A 19,541-nucleotide genomic window follows, 5' to 3' on the forward strand; every position below is an offset into this window, starting at 1 on the left:
CTTATTGTAAATGAAATGTGATTTGAAATATTTTATCTCAGGTACTCTTTGCATCAAGAAACATCTTTAAGTGGTGGATGCTTCTTATTGCACCATTGAGAATTTTAAATCTTGTACCGGTTTGTATGGGTAAACCTAAGTTACATCTGAGCCTATGGAGTGAAGAATGAGCACAACTTAGTATATACAGCAACCAAAAATGGTTGTAAGTAGGTTAGTTATCAGACTAGGATTTGACTAAAGATCCAAAAACTTTCTTTTGTGGTCCTGGCACCCTATTGAATTGCCAACCTATAGTCAATACAGTCCACCATTAAAAGTTGTCTTAATTAATATAATAAAACAAGAGTTTATTCTTTTTAAAAATTGTTTTAAACCCCTATATATGCAACTCATTTTTTGATTTCATCTCCAGTCCTTCAAATCATTATTTCCTTAAAGTTACTTTCAGATCTCAAGCTTCTCTCAAATCACTTCCAGATTTAATATTTTCAAAACAGTTTTTCAAAAATTTCCTGGTAGAGTATGCCCCAGCAAGAACTATCTTCAATCCTCCCATTCACTAGCACCTTGCTACACAAACTCTCTTTTCTTTTTAAACTATTTGGACAATGTAGAATATAAAATACATATTATTATGTGCTTCAAATGCAAATTTTGAACCGCACGTAACAAATTCCTCCCTCCACCACAGTCTCAGGTTAGGGCATTGTAGTGGTAGAAAGAATAGCCTTTTATTTTAAGTCTTGATTTGTGGTTTGTCTTGCTAGGAGAAGTGGTGTGTATATTAGTTACATAGATGGACCACCTGTGTTTCATCCAGTGAAGAGGCCATGGTTTATGTCCGCACTGGGAAGGTGTTGCAGTGCCCACAAGATGATCTGAGTGAGCTCTATGGTGGACGATTGAGCTACAGAACCTGATGATCATCCAACTGCAGCTGAACTGCATGCACATTGGGCTATGTTGCTGGAACCCTGACATGTCAGCATCACTCTCTGACAGGTTGCACGACACAATCAAGGCCAGTACTAAAACATAGCCACAGTTACAGTCACCCAGGTGTACAGACACATCCTTGATACACTTAATTGTGGCAAACCAATACCTTTATTATTTCAAGTGATTCCAGCCAGTATATTACTGGATTGATGTCTGTATGTATAGGCCCACTAGCTACATAGCTATGTCTCAGGTGGATAATTATACAAATAATGCTACTAACTATCACATTAATTCATCTGTTATAGCAATCTGTTGAGTTTTGTACCAATGAAATATTCAAGATCTCTCAGTTGCTGCACCCCAACCCCTGCTGCTAGTAACTTTACATTGCTGGGGAAACTTCCCTTGAAAAATCCTGGTTATGGTATATATAGCTACTATGTACTAATAAGAATGTTCACAGAGAATAAAAGTATTAGTAAATCCTGCAAGGGTCTAAAAGGGCACAGTCCCTAAATGCAGATGCTGACAATCTTTAAATTAATTTGGAAAATCCACAAAGCCTCAGGCACCATTAAACTTTAAATTGTGCACACAGCATAAACTTAAAGGATAAAATTAATCATGAGCTGCACAAGCTAAAACAATTACTGACTACATTAATTTTATTGTTCCTAGCTATATGCCTTCCAAATAAGACTTTCTTTTACTTCAATATTTAGCTACTTGTGGCTTTGTGCAGAAAATGTATAAGTACAGTATAGCTATAGTATAGTTATATACATGTTTAATGTTGTTGTATAGCTCTAAGTACAAAGTTGGGGGTCTGGTGGTTGCATTTGAGGGGGGTCTGGGGTTGTATTTGAGGGGGATCTGGGGGTTGTATTTGCTTCTGGGGGTACACGCTAAAGAATTTTTGCAATTTTAGGCTTTTAAATGACCTGAAAGTATAAAAACGCTAAAACAACTTTTCCCTGAGATTTTTGAAAGGGAAGGCATGCCCCCATAGAATTATCTATGATATCTACACATTAACTAATTATACATACTCATAATTCCACAACACAATCAATCAATTACTTGATCACATACTGCATAATTAGATTAGTAGTAAATACTTACTTAACTAAAGCAGGTGAATTCATTCATACAGATCAGCATCACTAAATAGCTTAATTCTATACATATAGCTATATATTATTCATATAATTAATATAAGTATGCAGAGCTATCTTAGCATGATGGTACTATTAGTTTCTCACTGTAGGTACATTTTTTCTGTGAATAGCTAACTAGATGTTTTACACTTCATTTTGCTAAGTTTGCAATAATCAGTGGCGGATCTAGGATTTTTAAAAAGGAGTTTTTGAAAGTTGGTATAGCTGAATAAGACATCTGATGACATTTCTCCGGAAAATTTTGAGACTTTAGAAGTTCTGAGATTGGATTTTAGGCTATTTTTAATTACCAATTGCGATAAATCCAATGCTTTAAATGAATGCTATATAGCTAACTATAGGGCAAAGATGGTGACTACAAGCTGTAGCTTTGATTGCTCTATTAGAGTAGTTACATGACTGCTCTATTAGAGTATCTCGATCGTTTTTAATGCAGTGAGAGATGAAAAGTGAAGTGTTGCTGAGGGTTTAATAGCTATAAATGGTGTCAGTTAAGTGCAACTGCATGCATGCTACTGAAATACAGCGGTATATAGTTGTTTGTTATGACAAATTGTCAGTGCTACAATGTTAGACTGCCACTGAGCTAAATTTAAAGGGGGTTTCTGTCGAAATCCCAGCTAGATCCGCCACTGATAATGATGATGATGACATCATAATTTGACAATTACACATACAATATAATTACAGTGGGTCAGGACTATATACCAACTCACATTGACAATAAATCCCAGTGAAGCGATACTTCAAAGAATTATACTTGGACTGGACAATCTGGTAGTTATTGCACGAAGGTGTGCAATGTTGGGGGTATGTATTAACAGTGGACCCCAGGGACTGGCTTGGGGATCCAAGGCTGGATCTGTGGAGACCCAAATTTTCATGGAATTTAGATACTTTGCAATGTTGATATGTATTACTATTATAAATACCTCTGCTAGTATGGCCAATCTACTTTCTGTCCATTGCAGTGACACCATAGATATAAAACCCCAGGTTCCTGTATGGGCCTTGGGGTTTATAAATCTATGGTTCACACTGTGGTTAATTCAATTAGAAATAACAAGCACCTTTGAATATCACCCACAGTAGTGCTGCACAAGGAGCATGCTAGCCTTTATGCCACCAGTTAATAAAGTTCATAATCAGTGCACATGAAAATGGCTCTGTTCATTACTGCAAAGTACACCAGCAGCTCAATAAACAGACTTCATGCCATGTAACACATGCATATGAAGGCAATGACTTGTTAGAAACAAGCTCTTGATCAATACTACAGTTACTAAGGGTGCGAAGAATGAATGGCCTACGAGGCACTAATTCTACTTTTTTTTTTCTTCTTTTCTAGGCATTGTGCAAGGAACCATCATGATTACAGGACAGAGAGAGTGATCTAGGCTATTTGAGACAAACCACTGTGATGCTATCTAGTACAAGGATGTATACATATAAACATTGTGAAGTATGTAAAAATTCCACAACATGTAGGGTCCACTGTTTATACTTATACTCCAATTTTGGCAATCAAAATGCAGTGTCAGTGTAACATGCATGCAAGCTGAATATGAGATCATATTCATCAAAATTCCCAGTATTTTACTGCCAGTTACATCACAGCATGCAGTCCTAGATGTTAACAGTCATCCATCCTTGGCTGTGTACGAAGCCATATAAATCAAATGCAGTGCTAGGATTCTTCAGTGGATAAACAACCCTATGTGATAAGAGCTGAAGTGATTATTACATCGACACTCCTGAGGGGTGTTTATCTACTGAAGAATCTTAGCAATGCAAGTCTTAGTTATTTAATTAGGACAATGGCCCCTGTAGCTGGAATTTTGTTAGTAAGCAATTGATTAGCGTCAAAAATTTGTGGCTAGGTGTCTTACCAGAATAAAGACCTGCAACTATCGAAACATTCTCCAAGCCATTGTATAAAAGCCAGCTGTATCACAGTGGTTGTAGAACATCTTTAGCTATTAACGCATTATCAGCTTCACCTCAGACCCTCTGACTCATGTCAATGACTAAGATATCCTTGTACTCCTGCCATGATAAAGCTACAACATAACTAGAAACTCATCTATAATATTATTTTAGTAAAAGCATGCAGGCAACAAATATAATAATATGACTTGGAATATATAACCAAATTTGAGTAAAACAATTCTTTGCTTAGCACTACACATGATTCCACCATATATTATAGCTAGGTAGCCATGAAATCCAAAGTGTACCATTTCTTATGCTGTGAAAGAGCACTTCATGCAGCTATATAGAACTACCATTACAAAATTTCAGATACAAATTTTAAAAACCTGCATGATGGATAAATTACTGATAACATACATTACATTCTAGTGTTTACTGATCAGTATATTTCCTGATTGAAAGCTGTGACTTCTCCGTCGATCAATTGTTGGAGACTCCTGTGTCAGAGTAGGTGCCAGCTGTGATTGTGACCTCTTTCGTGTCACAGTTTCTTCAAAACTGATGTCCTTGCTGTGCTTCAGAATGTTCAACAGCGCAGTCCTCCTAACCAGCTTCTCATCAATACCCTTACTACGAAGATTGATGTTCACTCCTCTTGTCCACCATACCCACACACTGTCTGGTACAAATTGAAGTACCCACCCCAACAGGGCATGTACCCAGTGTCCACTGCTGCTTGAAGAGAATCCAATTTGGTTGAGAGCATGTCGGGCGTAGACATGTGGAGGTGGTGCAAGTATTGAAGTCCTCTCTGTGTTTTCTTGTACAAATGATGGTAAAAGAGCCTAAATAAAGGAAGTACAATTAGTAAGCAAACCATCCCCACCACCCACCAAATAACGTGTGACTGCTGTATTAAAATGTGATGAAATATGTGATACAGGTGTATGTTGTGTATTTTATTTAATATTGCAAAGTGTCCTAAATGCAAGATTAAAGTCCTTGTGATGAAACCCATTATACGATTATTTGTTTGGTCACCATTCGCTCTTCGTACTCTCCAAACTATCACTGATCACACGTCAGCCAGACGACTAAACAAGCCCAGAAAAATTTGTTGCAGCAACTTTTCAGTTTCATTATGGACGAATAATGCACGTATGATACTAAGATACTGGGCTTTGCAGTGCAAAGACACTGATTTCTCCTTCTCCAAGCCCTGTAGTAATTGTACTTGTACGTAATTAGGCTGTATTAGAGTAGATTTTATTTTTATTTGTAAGTATGTTTCTTTGTTTTAGCTAGTTCTACATTTTCTTCATAAACAACAAAATAAACTTTTACATCACAAAAAAAATTACAGGTTCTCAATTTGTTAGGCACTTTTATCCAATTCCAACTGTCAACTTTTAAGCTAAATTTCAAAAACACATGTGAGGATATTATTGAATTGATAGCCGAATTTTGACGACAAAGTCCTACAGTACTGACTCCACCAAGACCTTCAAGTCAAGAAATGTAGAAGCATATTACCTAAGTGTTACAAAATATCATCCATTTCACTAAACCACAAAATGTAAAGCCCGTAGCTTAGTTACATACATATTCCATTAAATACCAATGTTTTTTTTTATTTAGCAAATGGCTGCGCATTGAAGAGAATTGTACTCAAAACACAAGTGATGTACCAGGGGTGGAAGCAACTGCTCCCTAGACTAAGCAAGTAAGTATGGGAGGACAATGCCCACCCACTTTTCTCCTAAGCCCAGAGGGAAAGTACAACATTTATTATGATTCTTTTACTTGTTAGCTAGCTTACTTAGCCTTGCCTTGCTGTGTACAGGTTATGCAACAATAGTACTGGGACACTCTAACAAAGTACTCACCTAACTACTCTAATAGAACAGTCAGTTGAAACAGTACTGCTGAGGGAGTTGTTTGTACCAACTACTGAGGGATTCGATGCATGTGGGGTCCCACATGAACCGATGACATTATTTAATGCACTTCAGCGCTTCTTGAAAGTATTCCATGTGAGCCAATGGTTACTATACAAAATATCAATGAAGAGGCTTGACATGGTTCAATAGATATTTAAATTCTACCGTGTTTGTACTTTACAATGGTATGAAGGAAAAGAAAACCATTACAAATTAATCAGTGTTCCGAAATGACAACACATGGTGGTCACTAATTCACAACTATTGGTCCCTGTGTTTATCAAATAATCACAAACAAATTGCCCATGATGGATATATCCCTACAGAGAGGTACAAGAATGTGTTTCTTTGATGCAGCACAGATTAAATAAGTACAAACCAAACTACATATTTTACAAAACGGCATCATTTAAAAAAAATTTCATACTAACACAAACCTGGACTATCACTCCTCTTCCGACACATTCATAATGTAGTGCTTGTGAGAAGGTGTGGATGTAACTCTACAAATGTGCACACAATGATACATACATCCTCTTCTATATGGTGCCCACCATCGCTGATTGGTACACAGTCATCAGTGGAGTGGGTGGGGCTGTAGCTATACTGGAACAAATGTTAATGATCATCCCTTTTTCTCTGTTGTGGAACATGTCAACATCACATATATCAGTAACACATGTCTTGTTACCTTTTAAGCATTTGTGGTAATAGGGTATGTGTCATCTGTAGACGTAAAAAAGAACACCAATTTTCATAAACATACAGTATTATAAGTTGGTACAGTGGAATCTCACTTGTCTGATTTCTTGGGGACCATCTAGTACTTAACCGAATTTAAGCAGAACGGCACAAATAATGGAAAATACAAGTACACTGTATCTGTGGGACAGATGTTCGTAAAATAGAAGAATACATAGGGGGCCAGGGGGGCCATGCCCCCCCCCCCCCCCCCACTTTTTGCAAGAAAAGATCGAGATACTCTAATAGAACAGTCAGGATCAGGATATTCAGAGAAGCAGTGTAGCAAATTCCTTAGCTAAGTATGTGTAGTTATAAATAAGGAGATGTAATTGGTGGAGAGCAGCTATTGTCAGCAGGCTGTGACCCCCCCCCCCCCCCCCCCCCCTTTTTTTTTTTGGTCTTCAACTTACAGCTGGCCTGGCCCCCTCACTTTTTGGCCTGCTCCATTGCCCCTGGAAGAATACATTAAAAATCAAACACTGTTTTATTGTGTAGGCAGTTCAATCACAGAAGCATCCACGGAATAATACAGAGACCCATTTTTAATATTCTATTAGAGTACATACTTACCCTAATAGAATGCACACCCTTAATCAAAATACTCTCTAATTGAGTAGTCATGTCATGCAGTTGATTTGCTGTGGTCCACAAACACTAGTTGCTGCTTGCGTGGTGCAAGAGTTCTAGGGAATGAAGATGGGGCCATTCAGTGAGCATGGCAGTCCTGTCAGAAGCTATTAATATGTAGGTGCTTTTAAGTCTGTATGCATAGACATACAATAGTAGTTTTTTTAGATAGAGATGCATGTGGGGAGGATGGGAGTGCCATTGGAGCAGTAATAAAAGATTAATAAATCTACTGTTAGCAATGAAAACATAAGAATTTTAGTTTGGTGATTCCCTCTGCCATGTAATAGTTCCTCACAAATCATGTTTTTCAATAAACACTTTCTATACTAAGATATGGCCCATAGTGTACAACACATACAGGCCACTATACTAGTATATACTACACATAAACACACTACACACACATGTATGCACTGCATGTACACTACACACTAAACACACACACTCAAACACAAACACTGCATACATACACACAAAGCAAACCAAAGCCCTTGGCTACTATGCTAGCATGGTCACACGGCCAATGAACTAGCACTGGGACACCTGTGTGCCACAGAGTTTGTGCAGACAAATCATTCTGGGGAATGCACGCACATACGTACGCACGCATGCATGCACACACCACACACGAGTCACACTACTCACAATACAACATTACCATGCTGGCTCCTATCACATCAATGTTCAGTAAGTGAAGCATTCTTTGTGTGGACAATTCTTCAAACCACTTGGGATAGTCATAACGGACGGCCACGTTATTTACTACAGGTAGAAAATTATGTGATACACAAATATGTACACAAAAATGTTAGCATTTATAAACCTCAGTTATTGTATTTGCAGTTTCAACTGGGATATCAAACTCGAGTCAGACCTTGTTCATACTACAGTACACTGTTCCAACACACAAGCTGGGGATAGTGCATGCTAAAAATAATGAACTACAAAAGTGTACAGCTGTTCTTCGTTTAAACACTTAATAAAACTGTACTGAAATTGTAGCAATGATGCAAACACTAGCCAAAACTTGCTTCTGTTAAGTATTTTTACACTCTTAAAAGTTGTTCTATTACATGGCTATAACATACTTAAGACATGTCGTTCTTCTGTTTTGTTCTACGCACTTTGATATTCTTGGAAAAAGAAATACCCACCCACTGGCTAAAGTATAATGACAGAGCTTAGTCCAGAATGCATTCACATTATATCCTAGCCTAGGCCAACCTGTGCCAGCCCATCTTGGAGCTGGACCTGAATTTGCATGGCTCGATCATTTCACGTTTCAAAACATCCCATGCTGTACCCACATTAGAAGGTAGTGTGAATGGGATATAATCCAACAGTCAATAAATTCCACTAAGCCATATGAATATATTACTGAGTGCAATAGTGTGTAAGTTCACAATTCTACCACACAATAATACAATTAGTGCATACCTAACAATCCAACCTCAAGGCCAGTAAGAAGTTCCTTGATGTCCTCAAACACACGAAGGCCCTGAGTGAAGTCTGCTAATATCCCAAACACCTCGGTACCAAACACATCCTCTAAACAAAAGAAATCTTAGAGTTATAAAAGTGCATGCATAAAAGGGACACACTGTATATCACAAATTTGATGCAAAAATATAGTATCATGTATACAACTCGTATATTGTTGAGAACTTTCAACTCACAAATGAATACTGTAAGTACGTAGCGCCTTACGGTCAGCTTGATCTTGGGAGTGAAAGTTGTACATCATTGTAAAGAAGAGTACATAATAATAGAAGAGATAGCCCTACTCTATTATTATGTACTCTTGTTGTAAAGAAGATACGTGCTGTACACTGTACAATATGTACGTACATGTCATGAAATGTCACTTGACATCTTCTAAAATTTGTTTACTAAACAAAACAGAGTCAGAGTACATTTCCTATATAGAGTGGTTAACTCGTGTCATCCGTAACGTGGGCATGTCCGCATTCAAAAATGTGCCAAAACATTTGTGAATGCACTGTAAGACTAGCTCTCACCTTTAAGTAACATTTCCCAACTTGTAGAACGGCAAGGATACTTAAATGCATTCATTTGAGTGCTTCTTGTAGCAACACATCAATTTATGATAATCATCATGTGAGCATTAATTTGTTCCCACAATCAATTTTGGTCTGTGCTTTTATAAAACAAACAGAGGGCGGTACCACTACTTCATCCACATCAAGGCCAAGCTTGCTTGCTCCTTTAGAAGTGCAACCACTTTCCCGGGATACATTTTGAAATGTACACCGGTGTACATTTAGATGTCCCCCTGTAAGGAGGTACTGTATACATGGCAAAAGTATCCTCTGGAATTCATTTGATCTGAGGTGTTAAAGTGTTACATACTGTAGTCGAAAATACCCAGCAACACCTATGGAACCAAAAAGTTTGGCCTCAAATAAAGAGGTGGCTGTGCTAATCATAATGAAGAAGTCATAATAGAACACCTTAGCTATATTTGAGACCTTCATCATATGGCCAGGTGGTCTTAATACCGTATATCACTTAAACTTGGCGGTGAACTAAATTTGGCGAATTGGCGATTCGTCACTAATCCGCCAAATTTAAATTTCGTCAATATACATATATATATTTAAAACTTGTTGATAATTTTTTTTCACATAAACAAACACATTAAACAGATACAAGTAAACCTTGGGCCAAGCAGTTGTTGAAGTAGGTTTTTTCACAAACCTTCGTGGATACTGCTGAAACTGGTAAATTAGCGTGATTCCACGCATGTAAATGGGTGTGGCTAACTGACTAGAACTCATACTTGATTAGTGGGCGTGGCTCCACGTAAGCTTGCAGACAGCAGCAGACATGAATTCGTGTGCAGCCATTGATAAATGGGCGAGTATGCCTACAGACAGCAAATAATCCTGAAAGTGGCTGTGGCTATGAAAGAAATTGGAGCAGTACAATGCGGCGAGTCAGTACAGCATCGTACTAACGCCATTCGCCAATTTTTCAGTGAGAGCATTTCGCCAACTGCAATTTTATAGCAAATCGCCAAATATTAGCTTCGCCAATATTTGTTGTCATACGGTACATGAAGTACATTCTAGAGACCTTCCTGACATGGTCAGGTGGTCTTAGTAATGAGGTATCAAGACCTAGCACTATAATGAGGTGACACTATTAAGTGGTTGCTAAATGGACACTTCAAGCTTGAGAAACTTACGTAATTTATAAAAGCGGAAGAGCTTTGTAAATAAAACATTACCCATTTGCTAAATTCACAGACTACTCAACAGCCAGATTTTCACAAAATTTACTCACCAATTTCCTTTGCAGTGTTTTGCAGTTTGGTGTCAGAGTTTCCAATTAAAATAATCTTGAAGTTCCTTTCAGCCAACTGTAAGAATAACCCAGTACAAATGAGATATGTCGGATATGTACAGTGAAACCTGATTAACAATCACCACTCCCTTGGTGAAATTTTACTTCAAGCTAATTCTGTTGTACACTATTCTAGGCTGCTGTATGTATGTATGAGAGATTATCTTAGTGAGGTCAGTCATTTGTAAGAAGTATACCCATATATATGACCATCTCAGTAAAAACCCACCAAGCTCACACACCTTCTGAATTTCTTTTTATTTTTTCAACATTATCTACTGTGTCCCAAGAAATAGATCACCAAAGTTTAACAGCCTATTTTGGTAAGTAGAACTGGAGTCACAGCATCAGACAAAAGAAAGAGCAAGGAAATTGATTTTTGTACAGTGACTATACTGAAAATAAACTACAGATGTTTACATTCACAGCCATAACTTCAGTTTCCATTCAACAAAGATATGGTTTTAACCCTGTAGTCACTTGTACATACACATACAGTATGAAGGTGGTTTTATTGAAGAAATGACAACAATTTTGTTTATGTACGTATAATGCATCGTAAACAAATGTACACGAGACACATATTCCATTGGGACTACAGAAACGAAACAAAGGTTTCTTAACTCTCCATGAGCAGAGAATTAAAATGGTTTATAGGTTTAATTGATTTGAGACTGGCTTCCCTGAGTAACAGCTCAGTTAAAACTTGTGTACTGTTTCTTTGTAGCATGCGTAATTTCACCAACAGTTAAAATTTCCTTTTCTCAAAATGCATGTTTGTGCAAACTAGGTGGATTTTTGCTAAGACAGTCATATGTGGCATGTTACATGCAGTTCAGTAACTTATAAAATCTCCTAGTCATTTCAAAACTAGTATGTGGGCCTACTGGGAGTGAACAGATGGCTGCATTAAACAAATTCATCTTGTACATATTTTTCAGTAGGATAAACACAGATGGCAGACAAGGTATGCCATACACTAATATAGGTAGGCTATATACAGGCTATCTGGATTTCAGCCAAGCCAACACTCAGGGTCAAACCAGGGAGACTACCTAAATAGTTGTGACATACTAAATGGTAAGACTTCCACTAAAATACAAACTTGTAATTGAAATGGTGCAATATGCAGAAGGATTGCACGTGAAATATACCATGATGACAAAATCTTGTAAAACGCTTAACAACTGTTGCTTGTCGGACACTATCAAGGTCAGGATAAAGGATACAGTCATTCTTAACATAGAACAGAAGAGGTTTGTCAGGTTAATCGTTCCAAATTTAATGTACAAGTCCTTTTTACCTGCTGCTTTCCTAGCTCTTGATTCTTCTCACAGTTGTTTGCTTTACTTTTTAGGAGTCAAGTCTGGGGAAACATACACATTACTCTATCTACTTGGAGCTAGCACGAAGCTTGGTGACATTTCTTCTTTTAACAGTCAGGTCATTCTCAATAGACATGGATTGTTGGTTTTAGCCTTGAAACAACATTTTCAGGCACACCAAATCCTAGCTTCTGACAGAGATACTCATTGTGAGCAAACAAGTAGGCCTGTTCATCACATTGTATACCATTAAAAACAGACCTTACACAAACAGCAGACTAGCAACAGTTGTTAAGAATTACACCACAATACTTTGTGCACAAACCCTGTGTACCATGTGGCGATTGGTTTTTAGCATGCAGAACAAGATTATGTAATTAACTCACATCCAGAGCAAAAGCTGTTCCCAAGCTCGTAGTAGCTCCATTGACAACTGTAGGGTAGAAAGCAAGAGTAAAAAAATCAATACAAGTATCACGTGACAATCATTATTCATACCCGCCCACTCTCCTAATTTAGCTACAGTGACTGGACTGGCTCCGATTCGCAGTATATACCTCCTGAAACCACTCAGCACGTAGTAACAACACTTAAAAACATTCCAAGTGCCATACACGGTCCCAAACAGAAACAAACGATCCAATAACGGTTCATACGGGTCAAGCAATTCTCTCAAGAACCTTAGCGGGCTATCTGCCATAATTTTGATACGCCTGTCGGCTATTTTTATATAAGCAGTGTATAAGTGATTTGGTCGATCCTTTCGCAAGTTATGGCAGAAGAAGAGGAACAAGTAGACGTAGCTGAAGAGGTCTGTGACAATAAAATAATTCTTAGCGTAACACAGTTCACTTGCAAATGTAAATTATTTGAAATACTTGGTATGTTCTTATTGATGCGCACTGTTTGATGTCTTAAGGAAGAAGAGGAGGAAGACGTTGTAGACCCGATAGATGAGATTAGAGAAAAGTGCTCTGAAGTTAGCAAATGTAGAAAACTTAATGAAATATTGGAAGAGTGCACCAATCGTGTCAACGGCAAGTCAAACACAACCGAAACATGCACACAGGAGCTGTTTGATTTCCTACACTGCCGTGACGACTGCGTAAGTACATCATAAATCGTTCTGTGAGAGCATTACACTTGTTTTGTACTTTAGGTATCAAAAACGTTATTCAAACATCTGAAATAGACCTAAGGAAATAGTAGGAACTGTATTTATAGTATTATTGCTGTTATATTATTTCTGTATATTATCTACATTTGACAAATACATTGTGTGGTTGCCATCAACACTGAGTGCATGTTGTGATATTGAATGTGACGTGAGCATACATTTTATACAATATCTAAGATTTGTGTCCCAATATATTTTAGTAAAAGAAAACGCCGTAAGCTGCTGCAACACAGAATAAGGAATCCTGGAATAAATGAAAATTAAACAGTATTACTACATGTCAGTGTGTCTTACATTCATAAAAATGTCTTGAGCATAACTGTCAGTATCTGAGTCCCATAAGCATCGACATGTCATTCTGAAATGAGACAAAAATGAATTAGGAAGACGGCAGGCTGTTTCCTTACTTTACACCTTCACCTCTTTGTTCTCCAATAACCACTTGAACAACAAACTTGTATCGTTCAAATTGTAACTCTGAAAACAACAATATTTGTATGGTACTAACAGTCTCCGTACCTTTCAGCCGTTGTGTGATGGCATTGCTTATTTCTTTGCTCCAGACATTTGCCTGGTCTGAGCTGTACTGTTTCTCATGCAACCTCTCTTGTAGTATCTGGTGGATTGCATCTTTGACTACTGCAGGCTTGAATCTGTTGTTGCCATTAGCAACCTAACTAAACAAAACATACTACGCTAAAATATTCTCACTTGTGCTTGAAATTCGGTCTAATAATATAAGTATTAGCAGCTGGCTCCTCTTCAGCTTCCATCTCATCAATACCGCGATGCGGTCGTGTCGACTCCAGCCCGCCCTGTATTCTAATTTATCCGTACGAGCCTAGTCTCCGAATTCGTGTCGAGGTTCGCTGTCAAAATGATGTGGCCGGAGATGGTGCCGGCTTTTGCCTTGGTCGGATCCATGATGTGGCTGACTGGTTTTCTTTTACGAAAGATGGATGAATTTGAATTTGATGGAAAAGTGAGTTTGTAGGTGTTTTGTTGCCACCAAATAAGGTAAATGCGGGTATTTCCGGACAGCGCACAATTCCGGACACTTTATGTATAGCACCCAAGAATGAATCAACTAGAACACACTTTTCGATTTTTATAATCCCTATAAGAATAACTATTCACACCAGAAATTTCAAGGAAATCCGTTGTTTCGTTCCTGGGCTAGCTTGGTAAAGGTGCCAAAGTGTCCGGAATTGTGCGCTGTCCGGAAATACCCGCATTTACCTTATTGTTGGAAAAAGTGACGCTTGAGAATATTTTGTCGCTTGCTAAGTATGAAAAGTTGTAGAAAAGAACGGGCTGTGAAGCCATTCTACTGACAGTGACACCGCCCCCGGTTTAAGTAGTCATATCAAGCATGGATCCTTTACACCCCACGAGATAGGAATCTCCACGTACTTAATACCAGACTATCCACACCATCTATTAATGCACCTATCAAGGTATTGCCCCACTACCCCCCTCGGGCTTATATTGGGCAATAGTAGGGATTTGACACAGCCGAATGTCAAATGCCTCATGGTAGGGCAGACTAAGTATGTCAAATCCCCCCTATAAAGCCCAAGGTATGCCGTGGGGACTCGCGTGGGGATTTGACACAAGGATACTGTGACTTTTTAAAAAAGGTGTCAAATGCCCCCATAGTGGGGTGACACTCACTGTCAAATGCCCCATAGTGGGGCGAAATTTCTGTGTCAAATCCCCACTTCAGCCTGGGGGGGGGGGGGGGGGGGTAGTGGGGCAACACATTGATAGGTGCATAATTGGTTTGAATTAATCTCATGTTCTTTGCTACATTAATCTTGTTCTTTAATGTGAATAGGACGATAAGGTGATTGTGTGGAGGCAAGTAGCAGCGACAAGCTTGCTGAGATACCCAAGTGATTAAAACTTTGGCTAGCTACATAGGCGTAGGAAGCACCTTATGGTTAAGGGTCCAGACGATGCTGAGGATCCAAATAAGTTTCCCGTCCTCTGGTTATGGACGCTATCTGCAATGATGAAATTTAATGTCATAATTGACAAAATGGCCGTGTTAGTGTGGAGGCTTCAGAGACTAGCACACAGTATTCGAAATGAATGTTGTCTGTAGTTTTCTACACTTGGAACCACAACATAATAAAGGTAAGAAGTAGTAAATGTACCATGACGATGCAAAACGTGCTCCAACAAGGAAAGCAGACCAAAAGTTTTAAAATCGGACACAAATAGGCTTATTCGTATTGCATTGTACACTATATGCCCCTTTCTCGAATTTATAAATGCTATCATAGGGAAACAATATCTCGCCCAATACCTCCCTGTACAAAGTCCCCACACTAGTACGGCCATTTTGTTTAGTGACGTAAGAAAACATCATTGCATATATCGTCCATTGTCAGCTCTAAATATTTCATTAGTCTATTATTTTCCAGCTATTCTTGTATATTGTACAAGTTCAATAAAAGCCATCTTGTAATAGTGTCAGCTCACTTGTCAGCAGTGTTATCAAGTAGGCATGAGTTAGCTTTTATGTAGCTTTTTATGGTTGTTCCAGACAAATGATTGCTTGAAAAGCTGCCAGTCTTATAATGGAAATGGACTGCCTGCCCGCATGCAAATATGCCTGAGTCCAGGATGGAAAACTGAGAATTTATTTGGAGTGGCCTAAGATGCATGCTGAGCATGCATGCTCTGAGATTGTAAAATTTCAGAGTATAAAGCATGTTTCATCAAACACAGCAGTGCATACTTACAGTGCTTATGTAACTTATCTCTATGTCAGTCACACACAACATTCCTGTTATGAAATTAATTTTAGAGGTGCTTTTCTCGATTGTCGTTTTGAAACATTGCCTAGGAGTCAGTTGTGCAAGCAGATAGTTTCGTAGATGGTTTTTGGATTGTTGATTGATTATAAAGGTGAATTATAGAGTAATCTGAAGCAAAAGATAGTTGAGTACTTAAGAGATGACTTGAGATGGCTAGCCAGATTATGGAGGGGATGGTCTGTGGCCTCCCCAGCCCCTGCCGTCAATAAAAAAAATACACTGTCGGGAGAGAAACTGTACGTTTTGCTTACATTTTATTTATAAGCCAGTTGTAAATTTAAAGTTACCCTAACAATCATACAGAACTTTAAAGCCCAAACCTTTCTGCCAAAGAGTTGATAATAACATGGATAGAAGAGTGTTGCCACCACTGTATGGTGCTATACAAATAACTGCTTATAGTCTTAACCTCATAGGGTTTGTAAGTACCTATCTTACAAAGAAGCTTTTTTTTTTTCTGTTAATTTCAGCGTAGGATTCAAGAAGCTATGCCACTTCAAAGTGGTAACAACCAAAGGATTGATTTGCACAGTGACAATAGGCAAACTACACTATAGTCACTTAATTAAACAGTCACAATTCACAAATACAAACATACAGAGTTCTACCTTACACTATCACGTTCCCCATAGGCAAGTGAAGGGTATATTGAATTCTTTGTATTACCAGGAGTAAAGCAAGGGCTGTCAGAAAACAATGATAGTGAAACACACTTCTGATGCAAAGTAAAACAAGTTGATGATGTATGTCTCCTAAAACCAGTGACGCCTTGAAATGTACTTGAGAGAAACAGTATGATAGATACCAGTGTCCAGAAAGGTTTCGTATCTGGCCTGCCAGGCACATATTTACTCTAAAGTGCTATCAAAAAAAAACCCTTTGATGATGACTTTCCTTGATTTAAAAAATGCAGTCAAGGTGCCTTCACCTTTTATCAGCTATATCCAGTCATTTTACTCCCTACTATATGTTGTTATCACAAGTAAGTCTTGGGAAACTGTTCCAATACCATTTCAAAACCTAGTTTATGACAGCTATCCCTTGTTAGTTAGGTGAATCATTCTCTTTTTAGCAAGCTAAAAATTTATAAACTGGTTTAGGAAGTATGGAGTTCTGTACGTATAAATGAATGGGCTTCATTTATCCAAACAAATTCACTTGTCAGAACACTGTCACCATAATTATTACACCCATGTATAAGATAAATGGTATTTAGATATCTGAAAAATAGTAATATTATTATTTTATAGGCTGGGTTGATATTACTAACAGCGTCATCATACATAGTGCCAGTGTATATGAATAGTTAGCAATGCACGCACTACATAGTATATGATTTAGTTTGTTGTTTATTTTTAGCAGTATGCAGCATTGATATAATTCATTGGCTATATCATATCATATCACCACCTTGTTATATCGATACTATTGATGTGTATCGTGGCAACAGTTATCCCTACTTCATTTTTAAATGACAGTTTTAAGTTTGTGTAGTTTTTTGTTGTAACACAGCTAGCTACAGTGTAACTTGTGACTGCTCTATTAGAGTATTTGTTAGTTGTATTAGAGCGACTGTTGTATTAGAGTATCTCGAGTCAGCCAAGGGGTGTGCAGCTAATATCTTGTTTACTGTTAAGTAAATAGTTTGATTGTTAAGAGGCGTGGTCTCTGTACTCTATTGCTATTAGTCTCCCTAGATCTTTATTTGATGGTTGTGGTCATGAACCTATCGCAAACAAGATTCCAATTGCGAAGTTGCAGATATCTAGCTAGTATACCTCCTATAGTAGTGCCGGGACTGAAGCGCTTCTGAAGTCCAACTCCAAAATAATTCTGTGGCATGTAAGTATGCTGTTGAAAGAAAGTGTTGATATGGAAAATTAATGCCTCGATATGGTTTTGATGCTTGAAGAAGATGACCTATCTGATTGAAGTTAAAAGGAAAGACAAGGTGCAGAGGGAACGCATTCGTCGGAACCCCAAAAGGCACATCCCACTGGTGAGTTTGTTATTGTGGCATAAAATGGTGGCTGTGTGCTGCTTTGTTTGGCCTCTGGGCTTGTGACCGTGGTCAGGCAGTGAATGAGGCAGATGAAATTTCAAGTTTTGGCGATTTTTCAAAATTCTATATCCGGTCACCGGTAAGCATTTTCTTGTTTTAAATGCTGTATTTCATGTTAGAAGGACTAATATTATGGCACAAAGGTGATTTTTGTTGCATAAGATGCTTCTAGGATGATTTTTAAAGGTGGCATTTTAGGTCTTTGGGGTGATCAGTTCAACAGACCTATTTTAGTTTGGCATTGAAGCATTAACACCTCACTATTATGGCATTGTGCGATAGTGGCGCTGCTTAGTATAATGATGTGGGGGAGGCCAGACATATCATATTTGACATTTAATTAAGTTATGTGTTGATGGTTTAGTGTGGTAAACAAGCCAACCCCAAAGTAAACTGGGAGGTTTTAAGGTTTCTATGTAGTGCCAGCCACTTGTCTCAAGTGTAAAGCAGTAGCAAAATGCATTTCAAACGAGTAGCTTTTGCTTGTGGTATACATCCAACTTAAATAACTTACAATGAAGAGTATGTATACTTTATGTTTGTCTTGCAAATGTTAACAGTTAGTTTTATATCGTGATATATGTTCATATCGCGACATAAACCTTGGTGATATATGATATAGAGTTTTTCTCTATCGTGGCAGCACTAGTAGGGATCTATGTATTAACAAAGTAGGGACTTTCCCACCGAGCTATGCTGTAACACCATCATTCATCTCTTGTTTCACTACTTTTTATTGCATAGGTCCCTACTTCATTTTTAAATTGACAATTTTTTTTAAAAATATTAGTATATGCCATTTCACCAACTTTCCAAAGTTTGCTTGCTGTAACGCACTTTGTCTATAGCCTCGCAGGTTGTTTGTGGATGGTCACGACAGAAAGATGATGGAGAGAGACATGAGAATCACTGGAAGATTCCGCCAGCAAAAGGTACAATGTTGTCTACTTTCTTCTGTTATTATATTAACCCTCCTTTCCACTTGCAGGCACTCTAAACTTGTTGATTTGAACTACTACACGTATATACACAAGCAGAAAGAAAATTGTTATTATAAACTGTATTATTAATGATTATATCAAATCCAATTGTGATTGGGTCCTGAGACTCCAAATAGTATGTGTTCACCTTACCATCCACTTCACAACATTGTAGCAGGAATTTTGTGTAGACGTTGCTATTATCGGCTATCTACAGTTAACCACTGTTACTTGTACTATAGTTTACGTGGTGGTAATGTTTGAGATTGATGTATGCACAGCATTCAAAGTCACCTGGCTTGTGCTTGAGGTGATAATCACAAAGTTTTGAAAGTAGGGACACGTTTTATTAGTACATAATATATTTTGCAAATCAAAATATCAGTACCGCAAGAAGGGCTAGTGGCCTGTCATCATACATGTTATCAGTGCAACTT

The 19,541-nt window shown here is 38.0% G+C and overlaps 3 protein-coding genes and 1 long non-coding RNA gene across 4 annotated transcripts; 2 read left to right on the top strand and 2 right to left on the bottom strand.

Annotated features, from left to right (window-relative positions):
• Positions 1-4,348: 4,348 nt before the first annotated feature.
• On the bottom strand, positions 4,349-12,784 carry LOC136239747 (inactive hydroxysteroid dehydrogenase-like protein 1). The gene is made up of 9 exons (XM_066030475.1): positions 12,559-12,784; positions 12,447-12,493; positions 10,676-10,751; positions 8,807-8,917; positions 8,028-8,131; positions 6,687-6,721; positions 6,550-6,634; positions 6,433-6,498; positions 4,349-4,900 (listed from the first exon to the last, which is right to left on the bottom strand). The coding sequence occupies exons 1-9, from the start codon at positions 12,758-12,760 to the stop codon at positions 4,481-4,483; spliced, it is 1,146 nt and encodes a 381-aa protein (XP_065886547.1). The 5' UTR covers positions 12,761-12,784; the 3' UTR covers positions 4,349-4,480.
• Positions 12,714-13,353, top strand: LOC136239749 (cytochrome b-c1 complex subunit 6, mitochondrial-like). Its single transcript, XM_066030477.1, has 3 exons — positions 12,714-12,871; positions 12,980-13,165; positions 13,220-13,353. Exons 1-3 carry the CDS (start codon positions 12,833-12,835, stop codon positions 13,250-13,252), a joined length of 258 nt encoding a protein of 85 aa, XP_065886549.1. The 5' UTR covers positions 12,714-12,832; the 3' UTR covers positions 13,253-13,353.
• Positions 13,278-14,103, bottom strand: LOC136239748 (dynein light chain Tctex-type protein 2B-like). Its single transcript, XM_066030476.1, has 5 exons — positions 13,949-14,103; positions 13,757-13,890; positions 13,645-13,714; positions 13,532-13,595; positions 13,278-13,481 (listed from the first exon to the last, which is right to left on the bottom strand). The coding sequence occupies exons 1-5, from the start codon at positions 14,008-14,010 to the stop codon at positions 13,434-13,436; spliced, it is 378 nt and encodes a 125-aa protein (XP_065886548.1). The 5' UTR covers positions 14,011-14,103; the 3' UTR covers positions 13,278-13,433.
• Positions 14,035-19,212, top strand: LOC136239750 (uncharacterized). Its single transcript, XR_010693569.1, has 3 exons — positions 14,035-14,219; positions 18,973-19,056; positions 19,113-19,212. It is a non-coding gene; the product is annotated as an uncharacterized lncRNA (long non-coding RNA).
• The last annotated feature ends 329 nt before the right edge of the window (positions 19,213-19,541 follow it).

This window comes from Dysidea avara, chromosome 12 (genome assembly GCF_963678975.1).
Source record: "Dysidea avara chromosome 12, odDysAvar1.4, whole genome shotgun sequence".
Lineage (NCBI taxonomy): Eukaryota > Metazoa > Porifera > Demospongiae > Dictyoceratida > Dysideidae > Dysidea > Dysidea avara.

Bases quoted from the DNA above. Each gene is read 5' to 3' on its own strand.
- LOC136239747 (XM_066030475.1), bottom strand. From the start codon at position 12,760: ATGGCAGATAGCCCGCTAAGGTTCTTGAGAGAATTGCTTGACCCGTAT. The intron at 8,918-10,675 runs GTGAGTAAATTT...TCTTTTGTTTAG, and splicing joins AAACACTGCAAAGGAAATTG to AGGATGTGTTTGGTACCGAG. The intron at 6,635-6,686 runs GTAACAAGACAT...GTTCCACAACAG, and splicing joins TTACCACAAATGCTTAAAAG to AGAAAAAGGGATGATCATTA.
- LOC136239749 (XM_066030477.1), top strand. From the start codon at position 12,833: ATGGCAGAAGAAGAGGAACAAGTAGACGTAGCTGAAGAG. The intron at 12,872-12,979 runs GTCTGTGACAAT...TGATGTCTTAAG, and splicing joins AAGTAGACGTAGCTGAAGAG to GAAGAAGAGGAGGAAGACGT. The intron at 13,166-13,219 runs GTAAGTACATCA...TTTGTACTTTAG, and splicing joins TACACTGCCGTGACGACTGC to GTATCAAAAACGTTATTCAA.
- LOC136239748 (XM_066030476.1), bottom strand. From the start codon at position 14,010: ATGGAAGCTGAAGAGGAGCCAGCTGCTAATACTTATATTATTAGACCG. The intron at 13,891-13,948 runs GTGAGAATATTT...TGGCAACAACAG, and splicing joins AGACCGAATTTCAAGCACAA to ATTCAAGCCTGCAGTAGTCA. The intron at 13,715-13,756 runs GTACGGAGACTG...TGTTGTTTTCAG, and splicing joins CATCACACAACGGCTGAAAG to AGTTACAATTTGAACGATAC.